This window comes from Rhipicephalus microplus, chromosome 6 (genome assembly GCF_043290135.1).
Source record: "Rhipicephalus microplus isolate Deutch F79 chromosome 6, USDA_Rmic, whole genome shotgun sequence".
NCBI classification, from domain to species: Eukaryota; Metazoa; Arthropoda; class Arachnida; order Ixodida; family Ixodidae; genus Rhipicephalus; species Rhipicephalus microplus.
The window spans coordinates 106458879-106476849 of record NC_134705.1 but is presented as its reverse complement, the minus strand read 5'-3'; the positions used below and the strand labels follow the sequence as shown (position 1 = coordinate 106476849).

The window sequence follows — 17971 nt, the reverse complement described above, 5'->3', positions numbered from 1 at the left end:
ATAGCTGGATATATAGTTTATTTGAAGTAGTTTCAAATTAGTACATTGGACAGTAGTGGATTGGGTTGCATTGAAATTCTATGCTTTCTGCAAATCTCTAAAAAATAAGTACGATGTGTGAAGCATAAATTGCCGCAATAGGAAGAAACAACTCATTCGCCCAAGAAAAGTAGCCTAACTGTGGTGGCGACTGAAAATATTATTTATCATTCGGAAAAACTTGTGAGTACAGTATTAACATACAAATTTTAAGGTAAAGGCTGCGCTGCAATGTCAAGGGTGAAAAACACTGGACACTTTTTAGTCCTTCACTTTGCAGTGCAGTCTTTACCTATAGTATACCATGTCAGTGTGAAATGAGAGATACCTAAAATGACATAGGCTGAACTGCATACATTGTTTACTGCGTTGTGCATAAGCTTGAAATAAAAGTAGTACATAAGCTGAACTGCATACATTGTTTAGCTGCATTGTGCATAAGCTTTCATTAAAAAAATAGTTCTGTTAGGAATTGTTAAGAAATGACATGTCATTTGGAAGTTCATATCTAAATCCGCATTCGATGTTCGTGAGCGGGACACTGTTCGTTTATAAAGAATACAAAGATTTCTTTTGCCACTCAGCGCCTGTTCGGAGGCCCTTTGGCAGCATCGATGGAAAAGATTGAAATTTTTGGATTCCTGCCTGAACCACAATGCCGTTCAGTTCATGAATCGTGGTCTTGTCATGCTATCTGTATTGTTTAGCATAGTTTAAAATGCCTTCTTTGTTTTAATATTTCTTTCTTTATTTCTAGCGTGCGTTGCTGTCTCCTTGATATTTCGGTGACTGAAATTTGTGGTTCTCGATTCTAAGCACTTCTAACGTTTTAAACACTCAATGTGCACATGTGATGACAATCTACATTCAGTTTAGCACAACGTCGAGTAATGTACAAAAAGACCGTCACTTTTCCTTTAGTAGAAATTTTAATAAACCATTACTTGCGTGATGTCCTCATGGTGAAATAAGCACTGTTCTAGAGATCTGGCAATTGGCTGTTTGCCTTTCACCTATATAATCTTTACACTTTCATCTTCAGGATATTGTGGCCTCCTTGGCCATCGTGTCACAATTTGGTGTCAAGTTTTGAGCACCATAACTACTACACCAGTGTGACACGTGCACTGTTCGTTGGGCGAACTACTGTTCGTTCAGCATTCAGAGAACACGTCTGTGCGGTGCCCTAGCTTCCTAAAGTTGAAGCAGGCATCTTTTTAAAGAGATGTACTTCCAAAGTAAAATATCCATAGCGGATCATAGTAGGAAGCCCGGCAGGCGAAGCTGATTAGCATGTGTCTTGATGAGCCTAGTCTCTTGGTATTTACGATGACGTTGTCAAGACTTTTCTTCAATACGTCTGCATAAAGATATCCTTCTGCTTCGTCCGTGTAGGCTTTGTAGACGCCGCCAAGATTGGATACGTCAGGCGCTGCTATGTAGGTTACCACTAGTAAGTGAATATTGTACATCCGGCTTTCATGTATTTCCAGTTAACAATAGGAGTTTGACCTGCTTCTACCAGCTGTAATATTTGTAAGAACACTTGCAATAGAGTGCATTGTTATTCAGACTTTCATATGTTTAGCGAGGTCAATGTTAGATCGTTTCATAGGATGTCTCCATGTAGTTACAACTTCGTAATGTTTGCTTGGCAGCCTCAGAATGGCCCTCCGATGTACAAGCATTGGCTGGTGCGTTGATTGCACCGGGAGCGTCTCGTTACTGGTGTGTTTAGACAACTCTTTAGAAGGCACGCACATTTCATGGCCTTCTATTGCGTACTCTATGATGGTCTATTCCGACTGTCGGCTAGCTTAGGCGTTGCGGCTACCACTCTGCGCTCCCAATTGTCAATGAATAGTTGGTGAGCGTAAATGAATAAAGAAGGGCTCATCATTGACATTAGTGATTTGCGACATGGATATCGGTACTGACTTCATGGTCACAGCCTTCATGGTGCCAGTTCACACTCCGGCAAGCTGCTTCGAAACCAAATCGTTGCCACTACGCCACTGGCGCGCGCGAATTCTGTTGAGCGTAGCGCCGGTGCAGCTGGCGTCTTTTTTGTAAAATTTTAAAAGTAGAGAAGCCCACCCCTAAATGTTTATGTTGTTGGGTTTCTCTTCACCTTAAAAAGACAATAAGCACATTTTGTAACGGCTGCACTATGATTTTCGCAAAAGCAGCCACAGCGAAGGAGCTCGATCTGATAGCATCCTCAGTCGGCGCTTTTACAGGATCATTTTCGTGTGACAGCAGACCAGTCCAAATAAAGGTCCTATTTTGTGAAATAAGAGCATGGTTACAATTTAATAGTTGATGCCACATATTTCAATTCATATATGCTAAAACATGAGCTCTGTTTCCACAACGCAATAAAATAAGCGGCGCCAAATGAACTGAATTTCCTACATGAGTATCGTTACACCAATGATTAAGGCGGCATAGGTAGCACTTACGAAACCGTTTGCCATGCGCACTCATTTTATTTTAATGTGAAGGAAAGTAAATATAACCTGCCAAAATATTCATGTTTTGATATCCGTTAGGTAGTTTGGCCAAAATACGCAAAACGAGTTAAAAATTCGTGATGTAAAATGACGTTCAAGTGTAGCAATTTCATGCTCGAAACTGAGTTTCGCCGCTTCGAAAATTAAGCCATGTCTGTAGAACAAGTAACAGAAGAGTTGTCAATGCATGACTTTTCTCGAAAATCAATTCAAATCGTCAATTGAGCAATTCATCTCAAAGCAAAAATTTTGCTCCATATGCATTTAACATTCACTTAGACTTCAGAAATCACACGTCAGGGCTGCTGTATGATGACGAGGTGTGCCGTAGTGGAAGGCTGCAGACTCTTTGCCCATCTGGTGTTGCGCAACGTGCAATGTCACCCTAAACTACGGCGACCTCTGGCATTTGGCATTAACCAAAACGAGACCACTGCGGTAGCGCTCAGGTAGCTACTGACGGTTCCGTAACCGAAGTAATCGCGCATAACTTTTTTTTGTATATAAAGGACCCGTGTGGCGGCATAATTTTCTCACCACAGGTGTACCTTCTGCGGCCGCCTCATGTGTTTTTTTTTGCGCTCTGATGTGCCACAGATGACTGGGAATCTTCGTTTTAGCCCAAAGTTATCTTCCGTGTTCATGCCTAGGTCTATTTGGCTTTTGTGATGGCAACCTATGTAACACATTTCATGCACCCATACATACGTATTTAGCACCAGTGTGATTTTGTGCGCTCGTGTTTTGGGAATGGGCCTTGATTGCGGTGGAGTCTGAAACAAGTATAGCACGACCATTTAGACAACCTATTAGGTTTCAAATCGCGCTTAAGGAAAACTGTATATTTTAGCAGCACTCTTTACAAAGTTGTAAAAAATTGTGTTATTATCGAAATTCTACAGAACACGCTTTGAGAAAACTGCGCCGACGAAGAACAGATGTACCTAGGCGCTACTGCATTCTGTCACTTCACCTCTCCCCAGATAATGGCACAGCTTTACAACGAATAAGTGCTGGTCATCTCAAAATAATTGCTGCTGTGCTGTTTTAACCATAACTATTTTTCACACGCACAAAAATATGTGCCCGCGATTGGCGCAGTTTACGCTACCTAGCGATAGACTTAAACTAACGAAATGGTTCAATCACGGTTAAGATTTCTCGCATTGCATGGGCAGCTGTTTGTTGATTCTATGTGCCTCCGCCTCGTATGAACGTTTACCTTAGCGTTAATCATTTGAATGCTGCGGTCATTTGACGCACAGGAGATAATTTAAACTGCGATTTTTTTTCAGCACCCTTTATTTTCTACGAAACACATTCTTTGCGTCGCTAGTGGCCAGTGCGAGCTCGCAGAGCTCATCACGGCGGCCGGTGTGGCAGAATGGCAGAGCTAGCTCACTACGCCACCTGCGTCATACCGGCGACGTAGAGAGGCCTTTTTATTGAATAAATGTTGCAGCTGGCGAAACATTGTGACACTGCGAAAAGCCACCTTCGCTAGCGGCTGCGACGACCGCGTCGCTAGTGCAGCTCTCTCAACGCCCACGGGACAGCTTGTGTGTGAGATTCAGTGGAGCCTATTCGTATACTTGTGTCGCTTTTTATAGCTTCGAAAATAACAAAACAATAATGCATCTTTTGGCAATTGGTCTGTATTTTAAAACCTAATTCACAATTTGGTTGATGAAACTGCTATACAACATAACATATTACTCAGTATTACGCAGTATTACACAGTACTAACAGTATTACACATGTCCCTTAGATCTAAATTAAAGTGAGTGCGTGTGGCAATCCATTTTGTAGGAGCTACTTACATCACTTTAATCATTGATGTAACGATACTCATGTGGGAAATACAGTTCATGAAACTAGCTAAAATACAAACGAATCGGATCCTTCCAAGAACGCACTACGATTCACCATACAAACCACATAAATTTGTCCCCCACCACATTATTCCGAAGTCACAAGTAATATACATAACGCCATAACTATCATGAGTATCACATATTCAAAACATCTGTTCTGAGGCATCACGCGCACATGGTTACCAAGATCTAAACCTTAAATCGAACTCCGCTGACATCACGAACATGCTTACTTGATGCATGTGCGACCGAAGTTTGAGTACGCGTCATCCACTTGCCACACATCGCAGTCATATCTTACAGAAGAAATAATAGCACAACAACACCACGCAAGGCGCTTAAATAATCCTAATACTCATCATACATTAGTATAAGTGCTTCGAAACGCACCCTGTCACTTCAAGCCCTCAAATCACTTTGTATGCTTCCAGCTGTTTTTATTGTATCGATGCTTAATTTATCACTCGCAAGCAAGAGATACGCTTCTTATTTCACATATATGAATCTTCAAGATTAGATCACACATGTAGCATTGTCCACCAAATTAGTCTTACTGTGGTGACAAATAGCTTTTTTTTTATAACGCAATACTGTCAAACGCGTTTTTGAAGGCCTTGCTTTGTCCTCATAACGAGAAAAATTTTGCAAAAAAGTAACCTGCCATTTGCTGTCACTATATGCGTCTGCCATAACGTGTGAAAGGGTCCCTGTGTACAATTGCTTGAATTTTTTGTTCAAATTTTTACCAATTACATTTACTGTACTGTCTCGAAGCCTCTGTATGTACCCCCTTGTTATGTAATGCCTTCACGCCTCTAACCTTTTAATGCCAACAAACAGTTTTGCTTTAAGGAAAATGGTGAGAAAAGGCTGGCTGTTTTTATATTCTGTACAGTTCATCTGAAATCTAATATAACCTTGTAATGCCAACAAACTGTTGTGCTCTTAAGAAAATGGTGAGAAAAGGCTGGCTGTTTTTATATTCTGTACAGTTCATCTGAAATCTAATATAACTGAAATCTTGTTTCAGGCAAAACCTAGTTAGTTCTAGTAGCAAGTCATTAATTACTGTCGTATAATATGTAAGTGCCTATACACGTTAGAGAACAAGTCAAATGTGCAATAGCTGCCTACAATGCCACCTATAGTACTTTTAATAAAATATTATATTTAATGTACCAATTATGATACAATGGGAATATAGAGTTAAAATGTGATAAGTGATATAAATTAAATGCAAATGGAAAGTCTGCTATTGGCTTGCGCTCTTTTGAGTATATTTAGAGTTGGAAAATTGTTCAATGCAATGATTGAATCGTTAGTTTGAGTGTCTACAGTGACACTTTATGACTTTATGACCCCGAATAATTCCTGTGTGATCATCGCATGTGCACCTACTCATCAGAATGATACGAATATTGCTCCGGTAATAGCGCTGTTTAAAAGCGAGAATGTTAGAAAGCTCGTGTCGCAGAAATCCCGCCGTTGGCGTAGGCCCCGTTAGTTGCGAGCGAAAAATTGTCCCTGAGTGAAAAAGCAAGTTACAGAGATCGCCGCGCAAGGCTGCTATTTTATCACGCGTGGGCGAGCGATCACACTAAAAAAACCACACATTCGAAAAAAGTATAACTGCTCAAGGTCACGAGGTGCAGGTAACGTAGTTTCTTTGCCCCTGCCATCCCTCCCTGCTTTTCTTCCAGTGCTTTCGTCGGGACGAAAGAAGAGAATGCAATTGCAGCTTGAGACAAACATTTGTAACTCCACTCGCACTCAACGAATTCTTAAACTTTTTGCAGCGTTAAATTCGTGAGACAATAAGCTCTTCTAGTGAGTTCATCTGATAGTTGTTTGCAAAAGTGTTTCAGGGTCCCTTTAACGCAGTTGTTTGCAAAAGTGTTTCAGGGTCCCTTTAACGCAGTTGTTTGCAAAAGTGTTTCAGGGTCCCATTAACGCAGTTGGTTCGACAGGTGTCACGACGAAAGCGAGCCTGTTTGGCGATCTGGAGGCACATTTGAGAGGCTCAAACTACGTCGAAATGGGACGGGATAGTGACGACATCAAAGGTAAAAACACACAGAAACTTTCAAACAGCTTTAAAATAAACAACCATGTCCCTCTAGCGGAAAACTTATCTTGCCTTTTCAGAGGCGTTGATCAATGTGCTGATATATATATATATATATATATATATATATATATATATATATATATATATATATATATATATATATAGAGAGAGAGAGAGAGAGAGAGAGAGAGAGAGTTGCGTTGCATGACTAGGAAGAAAACGAAGATGGTGAATATGCTGGCTGCCACAAGCTGGAGAAAGAAGGAAGACGACGACACTGCGATCGTTAACCTGTTGGCCGCTGCGGCGCTTCTCTTCGCGACCAAAATAAACGGCTCCTTCAGCCGTATACGTCCTGGTCCTCCTTGTGCGTAACAGATTGGTGAAGGTGCTGGGTAGGTGCTCGCGTTGATGCTGGCAACCGTTGTAACATTCGTGAGCCGGCCTAACTTTGAAGCAATCCTGCGCATTTTCTGCTGTTTGAAAGTTCAGCAATGCCCAATGATGTCGGACACCGAGCTGAGGCGCTCTTTTCCGATGAGAAAATTATAGACATCCTCGGCTATGCTTTTCAGCAAATGTCCTACTTTGTCTTCTTCTGACATCTCATCATTGACCACCTTGCAGTGCTTCAGCACATCCTCTATATACGTGGTACATGTCTCACCTGGAAGCTGCGCGCGTTAAGACAATGCTCTGCCCGCTTCCTTTTGACGCTCGAGTCGCAGAAAACTGATGGCTTTGGTGGATAAGGGGGCAACAATTTCTGTCATGAGTGCGTGTTTTAAAGATACCTTTGGGCGAAAGGTTTTATTTAAGTGGAATCAAGCTTCAAATTTTTTCGGAGTGAGTGGTGAGCCACTGCATCCTGTTGGTGTGTGTCAAGCTGACGTGTTTCTCAGAGGCCAAGTCCCAACGGAGTTCATGATTATTCCGCAGGCAACACATGATGTTATTTTGGGTATGGACTTTTTGAGGGAGTGTGATGCGACTGTCGACTGCCGCACAGGGACAATATTTTTGAGTGATCACGTTCCGCCAGCACTCTTGGAAAGTTCTGTGGATGGTGAGCCAGCATTGTGTGTCTGTGGCGACACTATCATACCACCGTTATTAACCGTTCGTTGACCTGTTGGTTGCAGCGTCAGCTATTCCGCCAACTTTGATGCCAACGTTAAAGCAGTGTACACCAACTGCATGAAAAAGAATGTGGTGATCCCACGTTGTGTGGTGACGATCAGACGTGGGCGCACTGGTTTATGGACTGTTCGTTGCTCCACAGAATCCGTGGTATTGCCAGATGGTCTAAAGTTAGCCGTCGTCAGTAGAAAACACGAGGCCTTACTGATGACCGAGCTTGAAGATGCGCCGAAAGAGCATCGTAGTCACATTTTGGAAACGGCTCTTCTTTCAATGGTTAATAAGTCGCTGACAAAGAGTGAACGCCGAACATTGGTGAATGTACTTTTGAAGCACGTTTCTGCATTTGACTTTGCGCAGAAAGACAAAGCGCCCTTAATCCCTGTTTCTCGGACATGTCACACCATCAATACTGGTTTGGCCAAACTGAATGGACAAAAGCCATACTGTGTTTCGCCATCCGAGCGGTGGATAATTAATGAGAAGGTGAACGAAACAATTCAAAACGGAGTCATTCAAGAGTCGGCGAGTCCATGGGCAGCCCCAGTAATTTTCGTTAAACAGAAAGATGGATTCTGAAAATTTTGCGTCGATTATCGCCGATTGCATGCTGTAACAAAAAAAGACGTGTACTAACTTCCACGTATCGATGATGTCATAGACTGTCTAAATTTGGCCTCTTACTTGTAGACTTAAGATTGTGTAGACTTAAGATCGGGCTACTGGCAAATCCGCATGAATCCTGAAGAGAAAGAAAAGACAGCCTTTGTAACCCCTGACGGTGTTTTCTAATTCAACGTGATGCCATTTGGACTGTGCAACACACCGGCGACGTTCGAGCGATTTATGGACACTGTTCTTCGTGGCTTGAAGTGGAGCATTTGCATGTGCTATCTCGACGACGTCCTCATCTTTGGCCGCACATTCAGTGAACACAATTCACGTCTGGATAATGTACTGACTTGCATAAAAAACACTGGCCTTGTTCTTAACTCAAAGAAATGCCACTTCGGAGACCGACAAACCCTTGTTCTCGGACAACGAGTCGATCAGGATGGCATCTGTCCAGATCCCCAGAAGACAGCAGCCGTTGAAACGTTCAGTGCGCAACGCTCTTTTAAGGAGCTTCGCAGTTTTCTTGGGCTTTGCTCCTATTTTCGGCGCTTTATACCTAAATTTGCCGATGTTGCGTATCCGCTGACGTGTTTGCTACTGAAAAATATTCCCTTCGAGCGGACTCCAGAGTGCGACTTCTCTTTTTGTCAACTGAAATTCCTCCTGACGTCGCGGCCTGTTCTACAACACTTCAATCTATCAGCTCCAACAGAACTGCACACGGATGGCAGCGGCATAGAAATTGGTGCCATCCTAGTTCAACGTTTTGGTAACCGCGAGCACGTGATTGCATACGCAAGTCGTTTCTTGAGTAGGCCTAGCAGAATTACACTGTCACAGAAGAACAATGCTTCGCGGTAGTATTTGCGATTGAGCGGTTTTGGTCTTACCTATATGGATGCCATTTTACAGTCGTCACCGACCACCACTCATTGTGTTGGCTCGTCAACCATCGAACTCTTGCGGCCGCCTTGTGCGCTGGGCACTTCGGCTCCAAGGGTATCACTTTATCGTCTCGTACAAAAGTGGTCGACGACACGCCGACGCACAGTGCTTTTCGCGCATGCCACTGAGCTCTACAGAGTGTGACACCGCTGACCTCGACAACCTCGTCACTTCTGTGTCACCTAAGTTTCCCGACCTCAGTACTTTCAAAGATGAACAGCGCAAGGACACCAGGCTATCATCACTCTTCACAGCTCCTACGGCATGCCATTTCTGTGTACGCGACGGACTCCTGTATAAGAAGAACTTTTCCAGCACTGGCGCACGTTTCCTCCTGGTGTTGCCAGAAAGCGTTCGGACAGCGATTTTAGGTGTTATGCACAACGATCCTACGTCCTGAATTTAGGTTCTGTGCGGACGCTTTACCGTGCTAAGGAACGCTTTTATTGGCCGGGAATGCGACAGTCAGTCGAGGTGTATGTGGCCAGCTGCGCGCAGTGTCAACGCCACAAACGCCCATCTACTGCTCCGGCTGGTTTTCTACAGCTCTTGACACCTCCAAGCACACCTGTCTAACAAGTAGGCATTGAACTCGCGGGCCCTTTTCGAAAGTCGGCTAAGGGCAATCGCTGGATAATTGTATGCGTCGATTACCTCACACGTTACTGCGACACGGCAGCCATGCCAACCGCAACTACAAGCGACGTTTCTTTGTTCCTGCTGCAGCACGTTATCCACCGACAAGGCCCACCTCACGTGATCATCAGCATCAGTGATCGTAGACGACAATTTACGGCAGTGATAGTAAATGAGCTGCTTCGATTGAGTGAGTCTCGCCTTCGTCACTTGTCGCCATATCATCCGCAAACAAATGGGCTCATGGAGCGCACCGACCACACAATTGTAAACATGTTCTCTATGTATGTGAAATCCGACCACAAGGACTGTGATGAGAACAAGAACGTGCTACCTTTATAACGTACGCGTTCAACACCGCTAAGCACGCAACAACAGGCTACAGCCCCTTTTTCTTGATGTAGGCACGACCGCCACGGCACACACTTGACACAGTTTTGCGTTTCTCGGCGCACGAGAACCTCTCTCTCACTGAAATCCTCTGCCTTGCAGAAGAGGCGCGTCGTGTTGCTCGTCTACGCACTTTGGCGTCAGAGGAAAAATTGAAGGCACGCTACGACGTCCGCCACCGGCCTGTAACTTACCATCCAGGCGACTTAGTGTAGCTCTGGACTTTGGTACGAACACGCGGGTTACGCCAGAAGTTCTTGGCCACATGTGACGGACAATTGGTTGTTCTCAACGAATTCACTGAAGTCACATACACAATAGCTTGCCTCACGAGAAGTGGTAGAAGAGCCGCTAAAACCAAAACAGTATATGTCACTCGACTGAAGTTGTACACACCAAGGGGAATCAATTACCTCGCCCGGCGGGCTTCGTCTGCGAGTTGAGAAATGTTGCGTGTGCCTGGGAAGAAAACGAAGATGGGTAAACATGCTGGCTGCCCAAAGCTAGAGAAAGAAGGAAGACGACGACACTGCGATCGTCAACCTGTTGGCCGCTCCGGCGCTTCTCTTCGCGACCAAAATAAATGGCCCCTTCAGCCGTATACGTCCTGGTCCTCTTTGTGCGTATATACATATATATATATATATATATATATATTTATTTATATGTATATATATATATATATTGTTGAGGCATTTTGAGAGTTTTCATGGCCTACAGATGATGAGCGCGCTGCGTGTGTCTTGCAGGCCATGCGACTCTCGCTTTAGATCAAAAAGCTGTATGTACCATTAGCACGCACACGCTGGTACAATCTGCTGTGTGCGTGTGTGTGCATGTAACAAAACATATTAAGCATGCACTAAGTGGTTGAAGGGCACACTAGAGGCCAAATTTCACTAGCACGTTCAACTCTTGAAGGCGAAGGTTAAGGGCGCCCCACTATTTTTCTGTTGTCTCATGTACTCAACTAACGACACATAACAGGTTGATGCCTATAACTTTCATTCTACAGTAAATATTGCATTATGTCTATTGGAATAAAAAAACTTGCCAAAGGTCGGCCGAGCAAGACACTGTCCAAAGTTAGAGGACTCGCAGGCTGAAAAAATAATTGCATTGAAATCAGTACACAGATTCGTAAAAGCAAGAATTTCGACTAATGTTTAATTCAACCAGGTGCTTAAAAATCAGTAGTATTTGCACAATAACAACTTTTACACATACAAAAGGCACACTTCGTAAGTATGATGCAATGGTAATGTGCATAAAAGAAGACAATGAAGTCAAGATGCACAGAGGCCACATCAGTTGGATTGTTGAAGAGGTGTTGTAGCACTTTTTAAACTACTGTGAAGAAAGCAAATCAGATGAAGCAAAAATTGGGCAATGGCGGTGGCCACACCTGCAGCCTAGAGATTGCGCACCTGATTCTCTACCAGCTAAACTACAGCAGTGCTTCGCCTGTTATCCACATTATATGCAATTCATATGCATGGAATCCTTGAAATCGTAGTCAGCGCCGCACTTCACCATGACTCAGGCGTTGTAACGCTCTCGATTTGCAGCTGGCATTGCATATCACACTGTTTTTATTTATAACAGCAGCTAACCCATAACTCTACAGGGATGCGCTCTTTTTTATTATGTGCGCATGAAAGAACGGAGTTCATAAGAATAGCTGTTTCCGTTCTAATACCTTCAGTAAAATCAGCAGAATATGAAGCCCATGAAGCTGTAGAGGCGTAATTTTGGTTTTCCAAGAGCATTGTAGTTGTTCCGATATAAGTTCAAAATATGTACCAACAAAACAAAGATAATGTCTTGCTGAAACTATCGAACTTGAATCTTTTTGTTGACATATGATGCTCTAACAATTCATGCATTGCATCGGTCATCGTCTCCGCCACGGGATAGGGTATTTCTACGGATGCAAACCTTTGAGTGCTAGACAGTGCCTCTCGAAGTCATATCAGCAGCAAGCGTGGAACACATTTTCCCTCTGCAACGACTCACGTCATATTTATGTAGTGGGCAGGTGAGAAATAAACCTTCGCATAATACCACAAGACATGAACACTTTCAGAATGAGACCCTCAATATGAATCTACCACAGAAGGCAATTTGGAGAAACTTCTCATTCAAAGATTGAGTGACTGCCGCCTTAGCGCACATGGGAGAGCGTCGGCCGCGTAATTGAAATGTTGCAGATTCAGTCCCGGCTGGTTGAAGTGGCTTCTCGTTCACTACAATATATTCATATTGATGCATACCTTAAAGTTGTTAAAATTATGCGCGCCCTCCTAGCAGACAATGACACGCTGTTCCTACAAGAAGCGGCCACATATCAGCCACCTAAGGCGCAGGGGACGGTACCATGGAGGACTGAGCCAGCTGAGAGGAAGAAGTGACGAGTTGCGGAAGCAAGCAAGACAACGCTTCTTGGTTTTCTCGGCCATGTGATATGGTATTTCTACGGATAAAATCCTTTGAGTGCTAAAGAGTGCCTCTCGAAGTCATTGCAGCAGCAAGTGTGGAACCAATTTTCAATCTGTGATCACTCACGTGATATTTATGTAGTGGGCATGTGAGCAATGAGCCTTCATATATTAGACCTTCGCACCAAGTACACTAAAGGCGAACAGAAATTATGTCAAAGTGAAAGCTCAATGAATGCATGACAACGTCCAAAATGTCTTTATTATCAACAGCAGTGCCTTACTTATTGAGGGACCAAGTCAAATAAATAGCAAATGGTGCGCCCTAAATGGGACATTTACGAAATGACCTGATTACGTGAATTCGTTCAAATACAAATAATCGCTAGTAATTAAACTAGCTGCAATAATAAAAAAAAACCTCCCGCGCCTCAAGAGGTGTAACAAAATGCTGCTTGTCCGTTTGTGTTTGAGGTATAAAAAAAATCGGACTGGTAAAGCTATGGAGAACGGTGAGAAGGAATCAGAAGTTTTGTTTTTGGCTGGTTAGGCTAAATCGCTGGTGCCATTTACTAGGCACTAACTGCACAAAGAAAGCACCGCCATCGCATTCCTAATTGCCGAAAATTGTTCAATGGCCGTTGTTGATGCTGTGGCTCCCGCTACCTTCTCTCTGCTGCTGCTGGTGTCGGTTGTCAAGCAATAGACGGAGCAACGTAGGAATGGGCAACCGTGATAACACGAAGACCACCGTCAAGCGGGTAATTTACAGAGCACTTACGTGATGTTAACCAATAAAACGTGACTTTATTCTAAAACAAGCATTTCCTTGACCCACATGTATCACCACGCGTTTCTGCACCACTATACCAGCAGGTAATGCAAACTCGAATATTGCCTTTAGCATCCCTCTAACGACGGCGAAAATGAGCATTCTATCGTTTTGACATACGTATGTTTTAAAATCCTTTTCTATATTAGAAAACTCTTGTAGAATTATTAAACATAGGTGGATAAAAAAGTAGGTATAGAAGATTGTGGGCGTTCTCTCCGCTTCACAGTCACAAGAGCTCTTGGGGAAAACAAGCATATTGTTAGCATTTTCTCGATCTTGAGTTAAGCCACCACGCAGTTTTTTAAAAAGTGCTTACTCAAGCGCTACCACCTAGGAGTAGTGTCCATGAAAATGACCCTACGAATGCTACCATGCTCACAGGTGTGATTGTGTTTCCTTATGAGAGCGATTCTCTGAGTGGAGCAACGCCAAATAGCGTATCAGGGTGCTACTAATCCTAATTATTGTAACTTAGTGTTATCGTAATGATTTCGTTATCTACAGAGTGTAAATTGGTTCTTGTGTTCGCCCATTTTTCTCTTTTCTTGGACTATTGTCCTGCGGTTGTCCTTGAACACGTATGACATGGTACACATTTTATGATAGAAGAAGCTTTACACCGCTTGAAATGAAAAAAAAAATATCAATATGCCACATCTTCTTTTTTGCTATTTGGGCAAATTTACAGTGATGGCTATACAAAATTTTCCATTAAAATTGAACCATACATTGGAAACAGCTCTGCTTAAGCCCCAGTGTTGTTTGTGCGGTGTAGACTGTATTAACATGCAGTCGTTATGCACCACGCACCGCGAGCATCAATGAGTAGGTAGTTAAAATTAAGATAAATTACTTGCCGGGCTGATTCTGATACCTTCAAACCTTAGTGGACTTCTAGGCTGAAAAAAGAAAATAACTGAAATCAGCAATGAAGATTCGAAACACATGCATTGCTCTCTCAGCTACTATGCATGCTCTCATTGACAAAAAACATTTCATGCGTCATGAGAAGCTTCTCGTGGTGGGGGAAGATGACATCTCATTCATTAAAATATATGAATGTATTAGGTTCCTTTTATAAAACCTAATTACGCACAAGGTTTACTATGTCTGGTGCACTTTGTTTTGTAGACTCAAGTCCTCAGAAAAATGTTGAACAGCGCACGACGAAAAAAATGAAAACCGTGCACTCTAAAAGAGTACGCTTCATTAAAAGCATTCCACAGCATCATCACCAGCCTGGCTGGGCACGCTGCAGGAAAAAGACCTCTCACGTATTCTGCCAATCAACTGAGTCTTGTGCTTTTCGCTGCCACCTTATACCTGGGAGTTTTTATTCTCATCAGCCCTTCTAACTTTCTGTCTCACTCTCGTGCGTTTGCCATCTCCTGGAATCCCATCAGTTAAGCCTAATAAGCAGTGGTGATTCTGTTTACGTGGTACGCGTCCGGCCCATGTCTATTTCTTCTTGATTCAAATTATGATACATCTTACCCCGGTATGTTAACCAACCCATGCTCCTCTCTACTTTTTTATTAAAGTTACACGTATCAGTTTTCTTTTCATTACCCGCTGCGTTGTTTTGAATTTGAGCTGGGCCCTCTTTGTAACACTCCAGGCTTCAAAAAATAAATTGGCCCCGGATCTTCATGTTACACTGCAAATGTCATCGAAAGACGATAGTCTTGCGTATGGTGAGAGTGAACAAAACATTTATTTGATGTTCTGCACAACAACATTTGTGAATGCTGTTCCGGAGGCCCTGCGTTTCAGTGCCTCAAGCTTGCAGCGGAAGAGAACGGGCGCATCGAGGCACGTTAGACACGAGCGCCATCTGGCAGTCATCTTCGAAAACTTATGAAGGCATGCGCGCCTGCGGAGAAAGATGCGTGCCTTTTTCTGACGCGATAAGGTGTAGAACGCAAAGCGACGGACAGGTGCCGCAACCATGTCGTTTTAGCAAAGTGTTAATACCACTTGCTTTTTGAGAATCGCATTGCACTGTCAGAGCGACGCCTTTAACGCCACGTTCCTTAGAATCACTTGTGTGTGCCTCCTCTAGTATAAAGGCACACATTAAAAACATCGACGTATTGTTATGGTTCCTCAGATATCCGCAATGATTGCTTTTTATTTGACAATCACACAAGTGATTGTCAAATAACACAGAGTCTTGAGTAATATTGGTGGGCACTGCGGATAGGGTTGGCCTTTTCAAGTACCACTAAGGGCGAACAAACATACAACTGTACAAACAAACACACAGACAGACAGACAGACAGACAGACAGACACACAAACCAACAGAGATATAAATTTGTCGGTCAAAGGGCCCCAAAAAGACTATCGTCTTTAGAAGCTAGGCTTATATTATGCTGCATTGTGTCCGGTGCTCTGTCAGATTACCGAGGGCACTTGCTTGTGTCGTCTATTGTCTTTTGTCGGACCGTTCTTGACAAGTTTCAAAACAATAAACACGTCCTGAAATGAAAAATCGCCAGACGAGACGAATGAAGCTAGTCGACAAGTTTTGGCGAAAAACCACTGGAGATGGAATCCTTTTTCGGAAAAGGGATCTGTTCACGGAACTGAGCGTAGAGCCCCATCTTCTCCGTGGCACTGGAGGCGATCCTAGAGGGACTTGGCCAACGAGACCACCCGGAATGCGAGCCTCGTATAAGCAGCTCGTCTTTCCGGTGCATTTCACGGCAGCGGTGCGCTTTTATGTCTGGCAGTTCATACCAAAATTAATTGCTTCTGCAAATTATTCAAGCTGGTATCGTCTGATGCAAGTGGCGTGAACATCAATATACTGGCTGATGTAAGCAGTGTAAAAACAAGCGAGCGAGCCAAACTGATGAAATCAACGGAAGCTCGTTCTTACGGTGGTGGTGGAGGTAAAAATATTATTTGACTAAGGCATTTGGGCACGTACGGCCCACGGTCCCCGCACGACCCCAACTGTGCTATGCGTTCTTGTCTTCATGTAGTTACATGACCGGGTCGGCCTGGTCAGTGGTGGTCTTCTGTTAGGCCGGGTACTTTGAGCACAGCAGGGTCTCCCATTCTAACCATGTGATCAGTGACTGTGGGCCCCACGGGGCAGGGTCCGCCAGGCATTCGAGGAAGATGTGGGTAAGGAAAGCGTGTGGGTGAGCGCATTGAGCACCGAACGGGGAGTATGCTCCTGGGTAGATGCGGGAAAGGAAATAGGGAGAGGTAAGTGTGCGGGTGTGGAAGCGACGCCATGTTGTCTGATGAAAATTATCAAGGGATCGGTGGGATGGAGGGTATAGCTTGCGTTCCGCGCGGTATGCTTCAGTCATCTCGCTGAAAGAATGCAAGCGCTCCCTGGAAGAGCCCGACTCGGAGTCTGCCCCTACCCGGTTGATGAGATTTCGGGCGTGGTCATTGGCGGCTTCGTTTCCGGGATATCCAGAGTGAGCAGGCACCCAGATCAGCTCCACGTGGCGAGGTAGATGTTTAGGGGGCGAGCTGAGTATGCCGAAAGCAGTCTCAAGGATTTGGCTTTGCGTGAAATTGACAATTTCAGTTTTTGAGTCAGAAAGGACGTACCGGGCATCCCTGCAAGTGAGGGAAAGTGCAATCACCTCTTCTACTGAGCTTTCTGGTATGAATGCACGAGCTAGGCGGAGAGTTGCGATAGGCTGGAGAGTGCGATCAACGACTGCAACTGCCGCGTCATCGCCCGTGCAAGCTGCATGCACTCATGCGGAATCCTCCTCGGAACCGTAGTATTTTTGGCGAACTTTCGCGAAAGCCTTGCGGCAGGCTGAATGGTATGCAACGTGGGTGTTTCTAGGGAGAGAGGCTTTATGGAGAGCTGTGTGTGTATGTGTGGAGGGACTGGTAGAAGTAAGGCGTCGGCTGCTGGTATGTGATTGCTGCGGGTGTCAAGTAAGTGGCTTCCGGTAAAAGTCTTAATTAGACGAGTGTTGTGCGCTTGTCTGTGGGCCTCTATCAGTTCACGTGTAGCGTTTTGAAGCCCGAGTTGAAGATGTTTAGTGGTTTGGGTGTTAGGAGGGAGATGTAAAGCCACCTTGTTAGTCTTTCGAAGCTTGGCCACCAGGGTGGCTACTTCTTTTTGTCGAAGTCGGAGATGCAGGATTTTATAAAGGAAGCGGCTCAGTATGAAGGCATGAGTGAGTAAAAAACAATCGTCCTATTTCATGCCACAGTAATTGCGGAAACTCGGTGGACGAGGTACGAGAATGCTCCGATCACCTGCTTCAGCTTCGTGATGGTGAAAGTGTTACAGCCATTGTTTCGGATCTGAAGGCCCAAGATGCGGAGTGTGTTGACCTCCGGAATAGCACGGCCGATCAAAGTAATGGTGATAGGGGTAGTGGGAGGACGACGTGGTGAAGGGCGTATGAGAAAAAGATAATATTTTTCTGGAGAGCAGGAGAGACCGATGCTTTGTGCGTGTTGCTGTGTGATGTTGGTAAAATTTGATAA

General features: G+C 44.1%; 1 protein-coding gene across 4 annotated transcripts in view; it reads right to left on the bottom strand.

Annotated features, from left to right (window-relative positions):
* LOC119168046 (uncharacterized) overlaps window positions 1-17971 on the bottom strand; it is a 231120-nt gene that overhangs the window by 44437 nt on the left and 168712 nt on the right. For all 4 annotated transcript variants that reach the window (XM_075866380.1, XM_075866381.1, XM_075866382.1 and 1 more), the window contains 2 exons: window positions 14351-14392; window positions 11275-11322 (listed from right to left, as the gene is read on the bottom strand). In XM_075866380.1, coding sequence (XP_075722495.1) covers window positions 11275-11322; window positions 14351-14392 — 90 coding nt within the window. The remainder of the gene's footprint in view (window positions 1-11274; window positions 11323-14350; window positions 14393-17971) is intronic.